Here is a 15,313-nt window from a genome sequence, read left to right on the forward strand (position 1 = left end):
CCGTCCCCCCCCGCCCTCTGATCTCGATGGTTTCGCCCACCGCGCCCGTTTCGCTCCGCTCTCTGGTTGGCAGCTCTCTGGCGGAAGTGGCGTCAGTTCCGTCCGGCGCCGGTGGAGGCGGAGCGCGGGCCCGCTGAGGCAGGGCCGCCGCCATGTCCACATCGCTGGGCTCCAACACCTACAACCGGCAGAACTGGGAGGACGCGGTGAGCCGCGGGGCCCTCCGCTGCTGGGCCGGGGGGGCTGGCGCCGCTGTCAGGCCCTCCCGTGGCTGAAAGAGCGGACGTGCTGCCCACACCGCTGCCTGGCGGGGTTTGGGGTGTCCGGTGTCTGGGGAGGGCCGGGCTGGGCCCGTCGTGGCCCTGTGGGGCGTTCTATAAAGATGGGGCCTTTCCTGGGTGGGCCCAGTGCAAACAATGGGCACGGGGGTAACGGGGTGGTGACATCTGCTGCGGGCAGGGCTGGGGAGTTGAGATCGCTGGGATCTGCTCTTTCGGCCTTTGTTTTCAGTTTTACTTCGAACCAGAATAGCCCATGGGTCACGGTTCTATCATAATATGGGCCTTGGGTCGTGGCTTGTGGCTCTTCAGTGGTCTCATCAGTTTTAACTCACAGCATTGTTTGCCAAGTGTGTTTTGAATGCTGTTGTGATTATAGACTTTGTTGCAAAACCCTGATTTTCCTTCTTTTTTGCTCAATTTAGGACTTCCCTATTCTGTGCCAGACATGTCTTGGAGAAAACCCATATATTCGAATGGTATGTGCCTGTTTGACCTCCTTTTCTGTGTTACGGCCCAGGAACTTTTGGGGTCTGGGGACTAAAATAAGCCTGGCTACAGGAGGAGATGCTGAGGTTGATGTGCATTCCTCGTTAGTTGGTTTTGCCTCAACAGGGTTGGGTTCCAGCAATGTTGGTGTGCAGTTTAAGAGTAAATCAGTCAAAAAGGAGAGCAAGATGATACAGTCCAATGTCTGGAGTGCAGGAAATACTATAACACAAGGCTTTGGTAAACGGTGTGTTGTAGAGAACCATGAGCTGCTGACATAATAAATAGCTGAGCACAGCTTCTAAAACATGAAGAATATGCACCTGTAAAAATAAAGTAAAACTCTTTTATGCAGGCTTCCAGCAGTGATTTAAATCCCTGTTTGTTTTCCTTGGTTTCCCCCATGCAGAATGAGTCAGTCCATTTGTGTTGCTTTTCTCTGTGCTCAGTTTGGTTGCGTTTGACCTGTGTTCGTATGATCTTTCCCGATTGTTTGCTGAGAGAAATGGTGATGTTTTTGGGAGGCACAACCCCACTGCTGGTATAGGTGATACGGCAAAGCCTGCTCTTTCCATGGCCTTATTTCCTGTAACATCATCTTTGCTTAAAAGTAGCTGCTAAAGTTCTGTTTCATTCTCGTCTTTCAGTAATGGGTGAGGTGAGACTTACAGTGCTGTGCTTTTCATAGAATCATAGAATAGTTAGGGTTGGAAAAGACCTTAAGATTATCTGATTCCACCCCCCTGCCATGGGCAAGGACACTTCGCACTAAACCATGCCACCGAAGGCTCTGTCCAGCCTGGCCTTGCACACTGCTAGGGATGGAGCATTCACAACTTCCTTGGGCAGCCCATTCCAGTGTCTCACCACCCTCATTGTAAAGAACTTTGTTATATCAGATCTAAACTTCCCCTGTTTATGTTTTAACCCATTACCCCTTGTCCTGTCACTAGAGTCCCTAATGAAGAGTCCCTTCCCAGCATCCTTATAGGCCCCTTTCAGACACTAGAAGCTGCTATGAGGTCTCCACACAGCCTTCTCTTCTCCAGGCTGAACAGCCCCAACTTTCTCAGCCTGTCTTCATACAGGAGGTGCTCCAGTCCCCTGATCATCCTCGTGGCCTCCCCTGGACTTGTTCCAACAGTTCCGTGTTCTTTTTATGTTGAGGACACCAGAACTGCACACAATACTCCAAGTGAGGTCTCACGAGAGCAGAGTAGAGAGGCAGGATCACCTCCTTTGACCTGATGGCCATGCTGCTTTTGATGCAGCCCAGGATATGGTTGGCTTTCCGATTTTACATTTAATGAATTAATGAATGAATGAATCTAAATAAAAAATTGATTGAGAGGTTTTTACCTCTCTATTTTTTGGTCCTGTTTTCCTGCCAAGGTGAAAGCCCAAAACATGGGGGTGGGTGAGTCAAAATGCAGCATGAGGGAAGAAAACCCATGCTGTAACCTCAGCTATGTGTTTCATGGTTTATGTCAAATTGATGATATTTCATTTTTTTCTCTTTTTGATTGTATTTCAGACCAAAGAAAAATACGGAAAAGAATGCAAGGTATGTTTGTTGTCTTTTGAAGAAGGGATGTCAGTACTGGCACATATCTTGGAATAATATATTTTGATGTTAAGAAAACCACTGGCTTATCTGGGTTAACAACTTAGGGTGTTTATGTAACTACATAAATCTTGAGGTCGGTCTGTGGGTGCTTTGTTAGACAGCCTTAAAATAGCAAAATTGTGAAAGAGTGCTCAGACTTAGGATTGATTCATGTTAATCAGAATTAGGTATTACAAATATAGTTATACTAGATTTGAAGGTATTTCAGTGGTTTAGATCTCATGTTTTCTGCTTAAGTTTGATTTTACTCATGAGTGGTGCATTAATAACTGGAGTTTAGGTTTTGCTGTGCATGTGTTGTTCATGGCTATGTGGTGATTGTGTTAGCTATCCGAGACCTAAGCCATGAGTATTTCTGAGAGAGCAAGAAACATTTGGTGTTATTTTGACTGAGAGAAATTAAAGGAATGGTTTGCTCCTTCTGTCAGCTGTCATCAGAGGCAGGGAGAAGGTATGTGCTGGAATCCTGCTTTTCTTCCAAAACCTATACATGCAGTGGAAGCAAATGCATCATTCCACCAGATAAGAATGGAATTATTATTCTGGACCAGAAGCCTCATAACCTCTTATTGGGCTTGCTGCTGAGCTGGTGTTGGGTTTATCTCTAATAGGTAACTCGTGATCTATTTCTAATAGCTCGATACTGACCTCACCTGGAATGGAGGTGAATTTCTTTCTCCTTTTGAGTCAACCTGCTTTTAGGTTATTGTAATGAATCAAAAAACATCAAGACAGAAAACCTTCCTAAGACTTTCTCTTGTCCAAGTAAGGCACCAAATAGAAACAAATATTTAAGGTCTGAATCTGTGATAGTGATGCAAGTGTTGATTTTCTGTTGTTAGATTTGTGCCAGGCCTTTCACAGTGTTCCGCTGGTGCCCTGGTGTTCGCATGCGCTTCAAGAAGACAGAAGTGTGCCAAACATGCAGCAAGCTGAAGAACGTCTGTCAAACCTGTCTGCTTGACCTGGAATATGGTGTGTACCAAAAATGTGAACTAAGAGAAGGAGCTGCTTTGTCCTCTTGCCTCTGAACAAAGAGAAGGAGCTGCTTGCCTCTGAAATGAATGCTGGTGCAATGTCTCACTGTGTGCATGTCTCTGGACAGTCTTTGAGAAGAGCAAGTCTTGATGATTACGTCTCTGCTGAGGCTCAGGGGCAGCATGGTCTGCTTGAGCTGTTGCATGAATTATCTCTGGCCTATGCATGTTGCAGCAACCATTTCTGCTCTTTCAGCTTGTGCTTCATAAGGATTTATTTTTGTTTGGTTTGTTTCATTCCAGGTTTGCCTATTCAAGTGCGGGATGCAGGACTCTCCCTTAAAGATGAAATGCCTAAATCTGATGTCAATAAAGAATACTACACCCAGAACATGGAACGAGAGGTAAGAGAGTGGAGTTATAGTCATGCTTTTTCTATGTTGGTGTATATAAGAGAGGAATGACCTAGCTTATCGTAAAATCATTTGCTTGCTCTTATTCTGTGCATGAGTTTTCAATGGTGTTTTATGTATAATTATTTGTGTTTGAACTACTGTTTAGATATCCAATTCTGATGGCACTAGGCCAGTTGGTGCGCTGGGAAAAGCTACGTCTACCAGTGACATGTTGCTGAAGCTGGCTCGGACCACTCCTTACTACAAACGTAACCGTCCTCACATCTGTTCCTTCTGGGTAAAAGGAGAGTGCAAGAGAGGAGAAGAGTGTCCCTACAGGTACAGAGACATCTTAAACACTTAATCTGTTAACCACTGTCAGATACAGCTCCCCTTGGGTAGAAGAGCAGGGAGTGCCTCAGTGGACAGTAGATACAACACTCTGACTGGGGTCAGTGTAAAACTTGGGTTCAGTTGGGCCGTAGCACCAGTGGATGAATCTTTGTTGTGGCATGTTGATTTGCGAGGAATCAGCTGTGTGATCTTGCAGTGCTTTGCTGAAGCAGCAACCGCAGCTCTGCTCTTGCATAGTTCATTTTTTCCCTTTGTGGCGTCAGTCCCCTCAATCAGAGATCTTTGTCTCTGAACAAGAGGCCTTTTGAAATCCAGCTGTTACATTGTGTAGTGTTGAGCACTGAGCTGTCAGAAGTGCCATTCATTCACAACTTGAGGCAGTCCTGGCTCAGTTTAAGCTCTTGTGGCTTTTTGTTCGTTTTGGCATGTTTGTGTGAACAGGGTTTACCTGTAAGTGTCCAGAGGGAAGAGGGCAGTTACAGTAATTTTAATGTGATGCGACTGTGAGTGATGTTTGTTTGCTGAACCTTAGACATGAGAAACCTACAGATCCAGACGATCCTCTGGCTGATCAGAACATCAAAGATCGTTACTATGGAATTAATGATCCCGTGGCTGATAAACTCCTGAAGCGAGCATCCACCATGCCTCGTCTGGACCCCCCTGATGACAAGACTATCACTACACTGTATGTTGGAGGGCTTGGAGATACCATCACTGAATCAGATCTCAGGTGCGTTGGTGAATTTGTATTGCCCTTGACTTGGTATTTGAAGCTTTGATTACTGCTCATCTCCAAGTGAGAAAATCTCTTGGAAGGGGAAAAAGTCAATCTGGTTTTCAGTTTTCCTTAATGGGGAACTGGTTGGTGGGGAAGTGCAGAGGAGTGCCAGCTTAGTGGGGAACAGTAAACAGGCACATTTCAAATGCTTTGATTAAAATTTCTCTCTATAAAGATGAGTCATCCTGAGCTGTTGGGGATACTGTGCTACAACTGGTACAAGAAAGTCCCATAGCCTCTCTAGCTCCTGAGAAAAGCTGCTGCAGAGTTTTTATTGCTCCATAATTTTATAGAGGGATAAGAGACTTGATTTGTAATGGTTATTCTGAGCTAGTGATGGAGAAAAGAAAGGATTTGAGCATAACTGTTTTGGCCGTGATGAGATATACAGTGCTATGTGCCCTGTGGCTGGATGGAGTGAGGTTTCATGGCACTCATTTCTCCCCACACAGAAATCACTTCTACCAGTTTGGGGAGATCCGAACGATCACGGTGGTGCAGAGGCAGCAATGTGCCTTCATCCAGTTCGCCACCCGCCAAGCGGCAGAAGTGGCTGCTGAGAAATCCTTCAACAAGCTCATCGTGAACGGCCGCAGGCTCAATGTCAAATGGGGAAGGTGAGTGAGGGCGAGGAAACCTTGAGGATTCTACCACAAGGTTCTTCACTCAGTTATGCAGCCTTGAAGAGCAGGGTTAGGTGTTACCCTGGAGCAAGTACTGATCTGTAAATAATCAGGGTACTTCTTACAGTTTGATTTTCTTCTAACAGTGGGATCTGGGTTGGAGATGACACAAATTGTATAAGGGATTTCCTGGTAGAAAGTTATGGATGAGTTTCTGTAGTTTTGTTTCTCATTGTCTCCTTTAAGCACTGTTTGCACACTCTGTACCAGGTGTCTCTGATGGGCTGTGAATTTTTCATCTTTGGCCTAAAGCAATGGATCTGGATTAGATAATATGAAACTACTGTGGTGTATCTGCTTATCTTGCTTTTTCTCATCCTTGTTCTCAAACGTTTGTCTGGTTTTTAGGTCCCAGGCAGCAAGAGGAAAAGATAAGGACAAGGAAGGTACTACAGAATCCGGGATAAAGCTGGAGCCAGTTCCAGGACTCCCTGGAGGTAAAGGAGTGTTTACATCTCTGAAACACTTATGCTGACCTGAGAGAGGCTGGAGCTAAACCTCAGAGAGCAGTAGCAGAGTTCACGGCAGTAGAGGCGCTGGTGAGCCCAGAGCAGTTACCTACAGTAGATTTGCAGCAGATCCAGCTGCAAGCAGATCCAGAGGCAAGCTTTATCTAGAAGCGCATCCTTGATGAAAAGAGTTCCTTATGTGATGAGTGAAAAGGTAAAGCTGAATTCAAGTTACTTAGGTCTGAGGTACTGGCAACCCACGCAAGGTTAATGTCTTCCTTATCCACTGAGTGTCATATGATGGAAAAAGCAAAGCTGGTTTTGGGTGAAGGAAAATGGTGACTGTTTGGAGTTTCAGTGCAGTCCTTATTGCTCTGGTTCATACATGCAATAGTAGTATCACTTTGTGGAAGAGCTGCTTGCACCTCTCTCTCTCTGAAGGCAGACGCCTCTGCGTATCTTGATTGAGAGTTTTTCCATAACCACCATGTACTTTTTGTGCAGCTCTCCCCCCTCCTCCAGCTGCAGAAGAGGAGGCTTCTGCAAATTACTTCAACCTACCTCCAAGTGGCCCTCCAGCCGTGGTTAACATTGCCTTGCCTCCTCCTCCTGGCATTGCTCCACCACCACCTCCAGGTACTTGTGCTTCCCCTTCAAGTGGGGGTTAGATGATCAAGTCCTCCTTGTTCTGCTGTTCTCTTGCACTGATGCATGCCCTGAGTTGAGTTTCCTCATCCCTGATCATGCAGTGTAAACTGATGACCTAAAACAAGCTGTCAGCACAGTTTAATTAAACTGAGCTGCCTGTCATGATATGTATTCACTTGCAAATTCTCAGGCATGTCAGAGATCCCTGTCTCTGGTACTGAGATCTCCTCAGTGCTTTTGCTGGCTGTGTAAATGCCACATTAACTTGAACTTCAAAGGGTAATTTCGCAACTGGTTGAATGCCAGCCTGTGTTTGGCTGTGTGTATGTATCTATCTGGAGACCCTTTTGTTTTGTGGGACATCAGACTCCTGTGGATGTATTTGGTTTACTCCATGCTTCAGTAGAAAGCATTCGATTGGCATTACAGACATCTGTCCAGTCCTCCCACCAGCTTTTATGTGTGAGGAAGGATGTGTGTTGGGTGAGGATTGCCCCCAGTTGTACTGGATAGAAGGGAAGGAGTTTGGGGATTTGAGGAGTCACAGGAGAAATGCACATTTCTAAGGCACAGCTGTAAGCCAGCTGTTCTCTGGTGGTACTTTTCAAGCAGTGGTACATGTGTTGCTTGTTCTGTTTGTCTGAAGCTGCCAACTTTGTTTCCGCAGGTTTTGGACCACACATGTTCCACACCATGGGGCCACCACCTCCCTTCATGCGAGCCCCAGGCCCCATTCACTACCCATCTCAAGATCCCCAGAGGATGGGTGCCCATGCAGGGAAGCACAGCAACCCCTAGCACCTCCTGCCACCCTCATCCTTGAAGTAAATGTTATTTTCTAGTTACCATGATAGCACCATATGTCAAGCTGTGGGTGAGCTAGAGCAGCCTTATTTCCCTGCTTGCAGATGCTGGGCAGACTGAGCTCCGTGTCTCTGCTAGCTAATCAGATTGTGGATACATCCCAGATCTTTCATGTAGTGTTGAGGGGTGGGGGGGTTTAGGGGGAGAAGAGGCAGACAGAAGGGCTGTCAGGGGTCTGTGGATCAGGTGTCCCAGAATGACTGTGCTCTCGTGTATCCCGTTTGCACACTTTTAAATAAACTTCTGGAAGAAACAAAACCGAACCCTTTTGAAGCCCATCTGATGTCCTCAGTCTGAACACCATGGACTGTGTAAAGGTAACCAGAGACTCTTCTCTGTCAGGTAACTAATGACTTATTATTCTAATAAGGTATTAAAGACCGAATAAGAGCCAGAAAACAAGAGTATTGGATGTGCCAAACCCATGGGCTTTGCTTTACTATTGCCACAGAATTTTCCCCCTTGTTTTTTTTGACTTCTGGCTTAAAAAAAAAACCCAAACCGACCCCTTTTTCATGCTTCACTTCTAATCCTGCACATCTTGAGGAAGATAAGATTAGGTGATGTGAGCAGCCTCTGGGTGGTGCATCTGTATGTCAGCTGTGTTCATGCAGTGGATCTGTGGACATCTTTCTGTACAGCAACACATGATGGGACCTGTTCTGAAGCTTCATTTGCTCGGTTTTTAAAAAAATACATTAAAATGCTTGAATTTTTCAACCTTTTGCTTAGACCCTGCTTGGTGGAGACAGTGTCTGAGGACTTGGGAGTTTTATTTGGCTCCTGCCAAAGCCAGGGTGGAGAGTGGGCAATGACAGTAGATGTTACCTGCTGCCCCGAGTGATGCCGCTGGTGCTGCCAGGCTCTGGGAGGTGGTACCAGCGCCGTGGTTGGCTTCCTCTGGAGAAAAAGCTGGGCTCTAGGCACAGGTTACTGGTTTAGCTTCTGTAAGAGCCCTTCCAGGGCAGTGTTGGAGGCCAGGCAGAAGCCTGCTGGTGCATGAGGAAGGGCTGCAGCCTTTGTCACTGCTCTGGCCCCAATTTGCCCTCAGAGCTGTGAGCGCTGAGCAGGCAGATCTGGAATGCAAACAGGCTTTATGTTGTCACCATTTATTACTTCCAGCCGGGTCCCCAGGGGTACACAGGTTCTACAGCCAGTGGACAAATTGGAGAGAGAGGGCTTTGTAGCAGCCCTTGATCATCACAAAATTTGAATGTTTAAGGAAAGGACCTTTTTGCTTTCCAGTTGCATTTTCCATTTCTCTTCAATTAAAGTTTCCTGCCTGAATGGTGTGTTGTGGCAGCAGCCTCCCTGTGTGGAATCTGCACAGCACCACACGTACACCTGAAGCAGCTGTTAACTGCTTTTTTACCAGCAAATTTACTTGCCCAATTCAGCCATAGTGTTGGAAGAAAAGATGTTTATGCTGATGCTCCTGCTTTTGGAAGATAAAATAAAGGTAACAGTAAGAACCTGACAGAAGCATTTGAAGTTAGAGATTCTTGTTAGCAATGAGCAGGGCTTTCCAGATGTTCCGATGACTGTCCTGTAGCCTGTTGGTAGCTGTGTGTCCCACTGTGTGTCACTGCTGATGCTCACATTCAGAGGGCAGCCTGGGCTTGCTCTGGAGTCATGGCTGTGCTCATTTTCCCTCCTGCTGATGCAGAAGTTACCGGAATACCCTGGCAGTGTCTTCAGACTGGTGTAGTTCTGCAATGCAGTGATTCCAGGCAGGGCCTGATCCTTACTGACTGGCTATAGGAAGCAAATCTGGCATAAGTCAATCAACGTATTTAGATGTTTAAGCAAGGCATGCAGATAGCAGCGGGAAGGGGAAAATATCAGCTGCCAAGTGCCAGCCAGAAGCTTATGGAAAAGGGGGTACAAGTTTCCAGCATGTTCCTCTCCCATATACCCTGGTTGTGCTATGCTGGTGAACAGGCAGATTTCCAGTTCCTCATTTGTTTTTGTTGTCCAGCCAAGCCCTGGGTAACAGCTTTTAACATGCCAATGCCTCCGGTGACTTGTTTTGCTGCTGCTCTTCAATTATCACCTCCTCTTTGCTGTCCTGACCGGAATGACAGATGTAGAGTTGTCCTGAAGATGGAATTTCTCCATCTGTTGGAGCAGGTCTTGTGTGTCAGTGCAGCCGCAGTGGGACACCTTGGTGTGCTGCAGCGAGTGCTCCTGCCATTTTCCATGAGGACAGGCTGTACAGGATGTTTTGTATGGAATTGTGTTAATGGCGAGAGCTTGGCTGTCCTTGTGTCAGTGGCAGGTACAAGGGGGGTTCAGAATGGTCCTGACCTTGAACTTGTTCAAATCCTGCTCAAGAAGGCAACAACCAGAGACCACCAGCTTGGCTTTCATGGAGAACACTCACTCCTCTCTCCCCTACAGTGCAAAGTGTGCTTGAGTCTAGCAAGAGAAGCATCCGTGGTGATGGGGAAAGGAGCACATGTGCTACAGCTCATCGCTCTCCGGTAGAATCCGCACCCAGCCTTGCGGCACCCTGTTGAAGTTACGCCTGTGGTCAATCACCTCCAGAGCACTCAGGTTGTCCAGCTCTGTGGCAGGCACAAAGAACAGGTCACTGAGCTGTGTTCTGTCAAATGGGGCGGGAGTCCTGCAGCGGAGAAGGAGCAGATTTAGCATGTCACAAGGAGGGATTGTGAGTAGTAAAGGTGAGAGAAAAAGCAGGTCTGGATGTAGTAACTGAGCCCAGCAGTAATCTATCAAGGCCTGTAGAAAGTGATAACCCTTCTCTTTGTCCCCAGGATGCTGTCAGAGCCTCTGCCAGCACAGGGAGGTGCTTCTCTTGTACAGAACCAACCTCAGCTCAAACTTTAGCAAGCCAGAGTGGGGTTTGGTGCCTGAGTGGCTGTGGAATGGGAAGGAGGAAGCATGTTGTTACCTTCACTGTAGTCTCTTTTGATGGGCTCCACCACTAGCAGTAGAGATGAGCTGTGTGTGAAAGGGGTTAGATTAAGAGAGCAAGTGATGGTAACAAACCCTCTGGTCTTTCGGAAGTGATTTGTCCACAGCTAATGTGTTCTGCAGAGGGCTGAGGCCGATAGTGCTGCCTCCTGATGGCTCTAGCACGTGTGCAGGCAACTGCCTCTCTCTTGGCCTTGGCTCTAGGTTGCCTTTTGGGACAGCTTCTCTTCAACAGTGACTAACAGGAAGATCAGTGTGGGGGCAAGAGCTGTCATCCCTTTGTGGAGAAATGTGGAAAGGGATTTGGGAAGAGAGTGACAGCCTCTGAGAAGCCAAGAATGTTGGTTTTGGAGCAGCACATGGAGGCTGAGCTATCAATGAGGCAGAGCTGGGAGTATTTGCTTTGGGAAGCGCTGCTTGAACATGAGTAACGTGGCACTGTTTTGCAACAGAAGAGAAATAAAGGGGGGAAAGGTAAAAGAGTTTTGTTCCAGGAACTTTCTCTCTTCTGGGAAATGACAGTCATTTCCAAAGCTTGGGTTTACTCTCTCTTAAGGCAGTGCAATTTAGCTAAGTGTCCTCACATCACAGCCTGAATAAATCACAACTTCAACCACACTTGAAGTCTGCTTTAACACAGTTGCTGTTGAGATGGTGAATGTGCCCTGTGACCTGGGTGAGCTGAGCTGGGATTCACCTCGCTTTGGGCAACACCACTGGCTTCTCTCTTAGCGGATTTGTTCCCAAAAGGTTGTTTTTCTGCAGTTTGGTATTTGATGAAGTGAGAAGTGATTTAAAAGCCAACAGCTTGGAAGATCATGAAAAGCCCAGTTAAAAGCAGATTGGCTCTCTGAAACTTCATGCCTCAGTGAAGAATTAGAGGAGGTGGCGAGAGGCTTGGTGTTAAATTAGCATCCATCTGTATTAAATAACAGTTCAAGACTTTAAATAGAAAGGCAGCATGTGAGAATGGAGAAACAGAACAGGGGAAAGCATTATTCAGAAACATGCCCTTGCTTCAGTCCCCATCCATAAATAAATCCTGAGGCAGGAACATGGGTAAATGTTGAATAAAAGAGCTCAGTGTGTGCAGCAGCTCCTTGTTCTCCCCCTACCGCACCTCCTTGGATGTTACTGCTCCAGGGAAGCTTCTGGGAAGGAAAACCTGAGGGAACAGCTCTTGTAGCCCATTTGCTTTTCCCTTCTGTTATCCCTCTTCCCTCTCTTCCTCAGCCCCACTCCAGTGCAGACCGGTGCACTGAAGCACTCACTGGTGTGGAAGGGGAAATGCAGAGGGGCTGAGCGTTCAGCAGCCTTGTGCTGTGCCCCTCGCCACACCACACAGCAAAGCCCCAGGGCTGAGGGAGAGAAGAGCAGCAGAGGGATGGTGGCAGCACCATGTCAGCTCCACCAGCCGAGATCTCTGCCCTTTGGGACACCATTTCCATGCAGAGGGGCTGTAGTTCCCAACAGCTCCTTCTGCCAGGCGCTCAAAGCCCAACACTTGGGTCCCCCTCAACTCGGATACAGCTTGACTGTGGGCTCAGGAAGGCTGCTGCCGGCAGAGGCCCAGCACCATGGCAGATGATGGGGTACAGGGAGTAGTGCTGTGCTGTGGAAGAAGGCTACAGTAGGAACTTGTCTATTGGAAAGTGACTTTCGCCAGGCCAGCAAGGACAACGTACTGTCATCCTCATGGAAGAAGCTTGTGGGAAGGAGAGCCAGGACCTCAGTTTGCAGACTCCCTGGGATGATGTTCAGCTTAAAAAACTCAGCTGTCTTTATCCTACCTTGGGCTGCTGATGCTTTGCTACCACCAGATCTCCATCTCCTGGATCCCCACCAAGCACCTTTCCAGAAAGGAGATTATCCAGGGTCCCAAACTCTACCCCAGTGTGATTTGGCGGTACAAGGAGGTAGCAGCCTTCCATACTCCATTGAAAGCATGGATCTTGCCAGGCTGAGCCAGCAGGACCTCCCTGGCCTGAAGACTTCAATCCCAAGCAGGTGTTTGGAAGGAATCTGGTGACCTCTTAGCACTTTGTGGGAAGATTAACCTTATCCCCCCACCGCTTCCAGCAGCTGCTTGGATACCTTAGTGACATTATGAGAGAGACTTGGCACTATCTGTGCCATTCCTGCACCCGGCCCAGAGCTGAGCCTGGCTGGAACAGCAGCGATTCCTTCTGCAGGACCATGTACATGGGAATTAGTCCTTCCAGATTTCATCCCTGAGGTTACCCAGTGAGATCAAGCTGCACAAACACAGTGGTGGAGCTAAGAGGAGATGTGGGGAGCTGGTGGAGGCAGGGACCTTAGCAGAGGAGCCACAGAGTGCTGTATAAAGATGGGATAGAACATTGCATTTCCCTGGCAGGATGCAAGGTGCTCCCTGAGGTAGGGACAGACAGGATGCTGGTGCCTGCTCCTTGGCCAGTGTTACCTGTTGAAGCTCCTGAAGTCCCACTGAAAGGGTCTCATGGGTGGCTGGTACTCGCCGAGCACAGCATTGTCCTTGTCACCGAGGAGGTCGTGCCATGGGGATCGGTAGCCCTTGGGGATGGCGGTGACATTGAACTTCTCCGGGGGGACTTCTTTGAGGGGACCTGAGTACCCTGTGCAGGCAGAGGGATGACATGGGCTGATGTGGGGACAGGAGTATGAACATATAACAGATATACCTGTCATGTATTTATATGTGCAAGGGTTTTAGTGCTCTCTGCCTGCAGCCCCTCATTGTGAGCTGACAGCGATGTCACCTCTGGGATGCAGGTGCCATTTACCTGGGGCCAGAGCGTCGGGGTTGAGGATTTTACTCATCTGCAGGACTTTCTCTGTCTTCTTGGGCACTTCGGGGGGGCCACCGTGGGGCGATGCTGCCACGTGGAGCTCGGAGTGGTAACTCTGCTGGCCCCCAGCATCCTCCCCTGCCTGCAGAGGGGAGTCAGTGGGTACAGGGAGCTCCCCCTGCCCTGGTTGGGACTCAAGAGGCTTCTGAAAGCATCTTGGAGCCTCCTTCACCAACTCACCATCCACTCATTTGCTGCTCCCTCTCTGTCCCCTCTCTCTGTGCGGTGTGAGCCACCCGGCCCTGGGAGCTGCAGGAGGTAAGGAGAGGGGTTAATGATGCACAGAGAGACTGGTGCCATCCCCTTGCTCTTTGGTGGATGCTGAACCTTGCCCACCTCCGTACCCATCCCACCAAGCCACCCCTCCTCTCCCTTCATCTCCATGTAACTGCAGGGCTGAGACACCCCTGACCGCACCGGGAATCCCTTCCCTGCTGGGAAAGGGCTGTCCCGGTTGGAGCTGGGGCTCAGCCGCAGACCCACCTGCCTGTGGCTGCCGAGGTTCTCAAAGGTGAAGCGCTGCATCCGCCGCTGGCGCTGCTGGAAGAGCCGGGACCCGCGGTTGTGGGGCAGGGAGAGCTCCTCTATCATCAGGTCCTGCGTGGTGCTCACCTTCTTGCCCAGGTCCAGCCGAGGCTCTTGGGGGGGCCAGGGGAGAACAGAGCTGCAGATGAGGCTGCCGCAGTGCTGGGGACCCCCGTGCTGGTGCAGGGACAGCGGTGTCCCATCACTGGGGTCCTTGCTGCCCTGCCTGCACCCGGAGCTGGGCCAGGGACCAGTGTGGGGAATTATCCGGGAGTTAGCTCCGCTCCAGAGGCTCTGACAGCTCCTCCCACCCCCATGCACGGACCCCTCCAGCCCTCAAAGTGCAGTGACTGCCCCTTGGGGCTGTAGTGCGAGAGGGGACCAAGGCACAGAGACCCTGCGGGGCCTCAACCAGAGCTGAGCCTGGCCCCTGGGCAGGGAGGGCAGCACGGTCCCAGGACTGGCAGCACCCCCAGCACCCCCTTACCATCCTCAGGGCCCGGTCTCATGATGGCCATTACTTGCTGCTGTGCTCCTGGGGCAGCTCTGTGCGAGGGGGATGGATCCTGCCTGACTGGAAGAGAGAGGCAGCCCTGGGGTGGCACAAAGCATGGGGATGCATCAGCCCCAGCCATTCCATGGGGAGAAGTCAGGCTTGGCTGAGCATCACCCCTGGCCAGCATCAGCCCTGAGCATCCCCCCTGGCCAGCTTCATCCCTGAGCATCCCCCCTGGCCAGCTTCATCCCTGAGCATCCCCCCTGGCCAGCTTCATCCTTGAGCATCCCCCCTGGCCAGCATCAGCCCTGAGCATCTTCCCTGGCCAGCATCATTCCTATTCTGCTCTCCATTCAGTTATTGGGTGCAGGAGAACATTCAAAGCACTCTGCCCTTCAGCCTCTGCCTTTCTGTAGGGCAGAAAGTGTCCTCCTTGCCCACAATGAGCCGGGGTCCTCATGCCCTGAGCCCCCTGGGAGCAGCACCCACAGCCTGCAGCCGAGCAGGGCCCTGGCTGCCACCCCACCACCAGCACCTCTGCTCCAGCAGAGCTATTTTCAGCCGTGGCCCTGAGGGTGTGCGAGCCACAACCCTGACCCTGCTGGAGCTGGGCAGGCAGCCGGGAGCTGTGTACCGGGCACCCCACTCTGGGGGCACCATACCCTGACCCCATGGTGGTGATGTCCCCACCACTAAGACTGGGGTGTCCCCAAGCACCCACCCACCCGCTGACCCCAGTGTGGGTCCTCGCCTCCCCTACCTGGCCAGGGGATGTCCCTGGCGTTGGACACCAAAGATGCTCTCCTGCTGTGCTGGGGATGAGGCTGAAGCCGAGCTGTGGTTACCAGTGCTTGGTGGCCCCGCTGGTCCTCCGGGACACCCCAGGGCTCCTGCTGCTTGCCCCAGCCCGTGCTGGGCTCCAGACCAGATGCCAAGGTCCAACGCGGGACAGCGGCTATTT

The 15,313-nt window shown here is 49.9% G+C and overlaps 2 protein-coding genes across 4 annotated transcripts; one reads left to right on the top strand and one right to left on the bottom strand.

Moving 5' to 3' along the window:
• Window positions 1–95: 95 nt before the first annotated feature.
• RBM22 (RNA binding motif protein 22) lies at window positions 96–8,265 on the top strand. Its single transcript, XM_065690583.1, has 11 exons — window positions 96–206; window positions 704–757; window positions 2,302–2,331; window positions 3,237–3,369; window positions 3,675–3,775; window positions 3,933–4,105; window positions 4,653–4,853; window positions 5,354–5,518; window positions 5,933–6,021; window positions 6,538–6,669; window positions 7,349–8,265. Exons 1-11 carry the CDS (start codon window positions 153–155, stop codon window positions 7,477–7,479), a joined length of 1,263 nt encoding a protein of 420 aa, XP_065546655.1. The 5' UTR covers window positions 96–152; the 3' UTR covers window positions 7,480–8,265.
• Window positions 7,946–15,290, bottom strand: MYOZ3 (myozenin 3). 3 transcript variants are annotated; one of them, XM_065690587.1, is made up of 7 exons: window positions 15,113–15,290; window positions 14,344–14,426; window positions 13,815–13,969; window positions 13,512–13,580; window positions 13,266–13,413; window positions 12,926–13,097; window positions 7,946–10,171 (listed from the first exon to the last, which is right to left on the bottom strand). In XM_065690587.1, the coding sequence occupies exons 2-7, from the start codon at window positions 14,372–14,374 to the stop codon at window positions 10,009–10,011; spliced, it is 738 nt and encodes a 245-aa protein (XP_065546659.1). In that variant the 5' UTR covers window positions 14,375–14,426; window positions 15,113–15,290; the 3' UTR covers window positions 7,946–10,008. The 3 variants fall into 3 exon arrangements, with proteins under 3 accessions (XP_065546659.1, XP_065546657.1, XP_065546656.1); XM_065690585.1 differs by having other exon boundaries at window positions 14,344–14,430; XM_065690584.1 differs by having other exon boundaries at window positions 14,344–14,449.
• Window positions 15,291–15,313: the final 23 nt, after the last annotated feature.

The sequence above is a fragment of the Lathamus discolor genome, chromosome 10 (genome assembly GCF_037157495.1).
Source record: "Lathamus discolor isolate bLatDis1 chromosome 10, bLatDis1.hap1, whole genome shotgun sequence".
NCBI classification, from domain to species: domain Eukaryota; kingdom Metazoa; phylum Chordata; class Aves; order Psittaciformes; family Psittacidae; genus Lathamus; species Lathamus discolor.

Excerpts from the sequence above, each read along its gene's own strand:
- RBM22 (XM_065690583.1), top strand. The coding sequence starts at position 153 with ATGTCCACATCGCTGGGCTCCAACACCTACAACCGGCAGAACTGGGAG. Across the intron at positions 758-2,301 it reads AAAACCCATATATTCGAATG|ACCAAAGAAAAATACGGAAA; the intron begins GTATGTGCCTGT and ends ATTGTATTTCAG. Across the intron at positions 6,670-7,348 it reads TGCTCCACCACCACCTCCAG|GTTTTGGACCACACATGTTC; the intron begins GTACTTGTGCTT and ends TTGTTTCCGCAG.
- MYOZ3 (XM_065690587.1), bottom strand. The coding sequence starts at position 14,374 with ATGGCCATCATGAGACCGGGCCCTGAGGATG. Across the intron at positions 13,098-13,265 it reads CCCCGACGCTCTGGCCCCAG|GGTACTCAGGTCCCCTCAAA; the intron begins GTAAATGGCACC and ends CTGCCTGCACAG. Across the intron at positions 10,172-12,925 it reads GACTTCAGGAGCTTCAACAG|GACTCCCGCCCCATTTGACA; the intron begins GTAACACTGGCC and ends TCTCCGCTGCAG.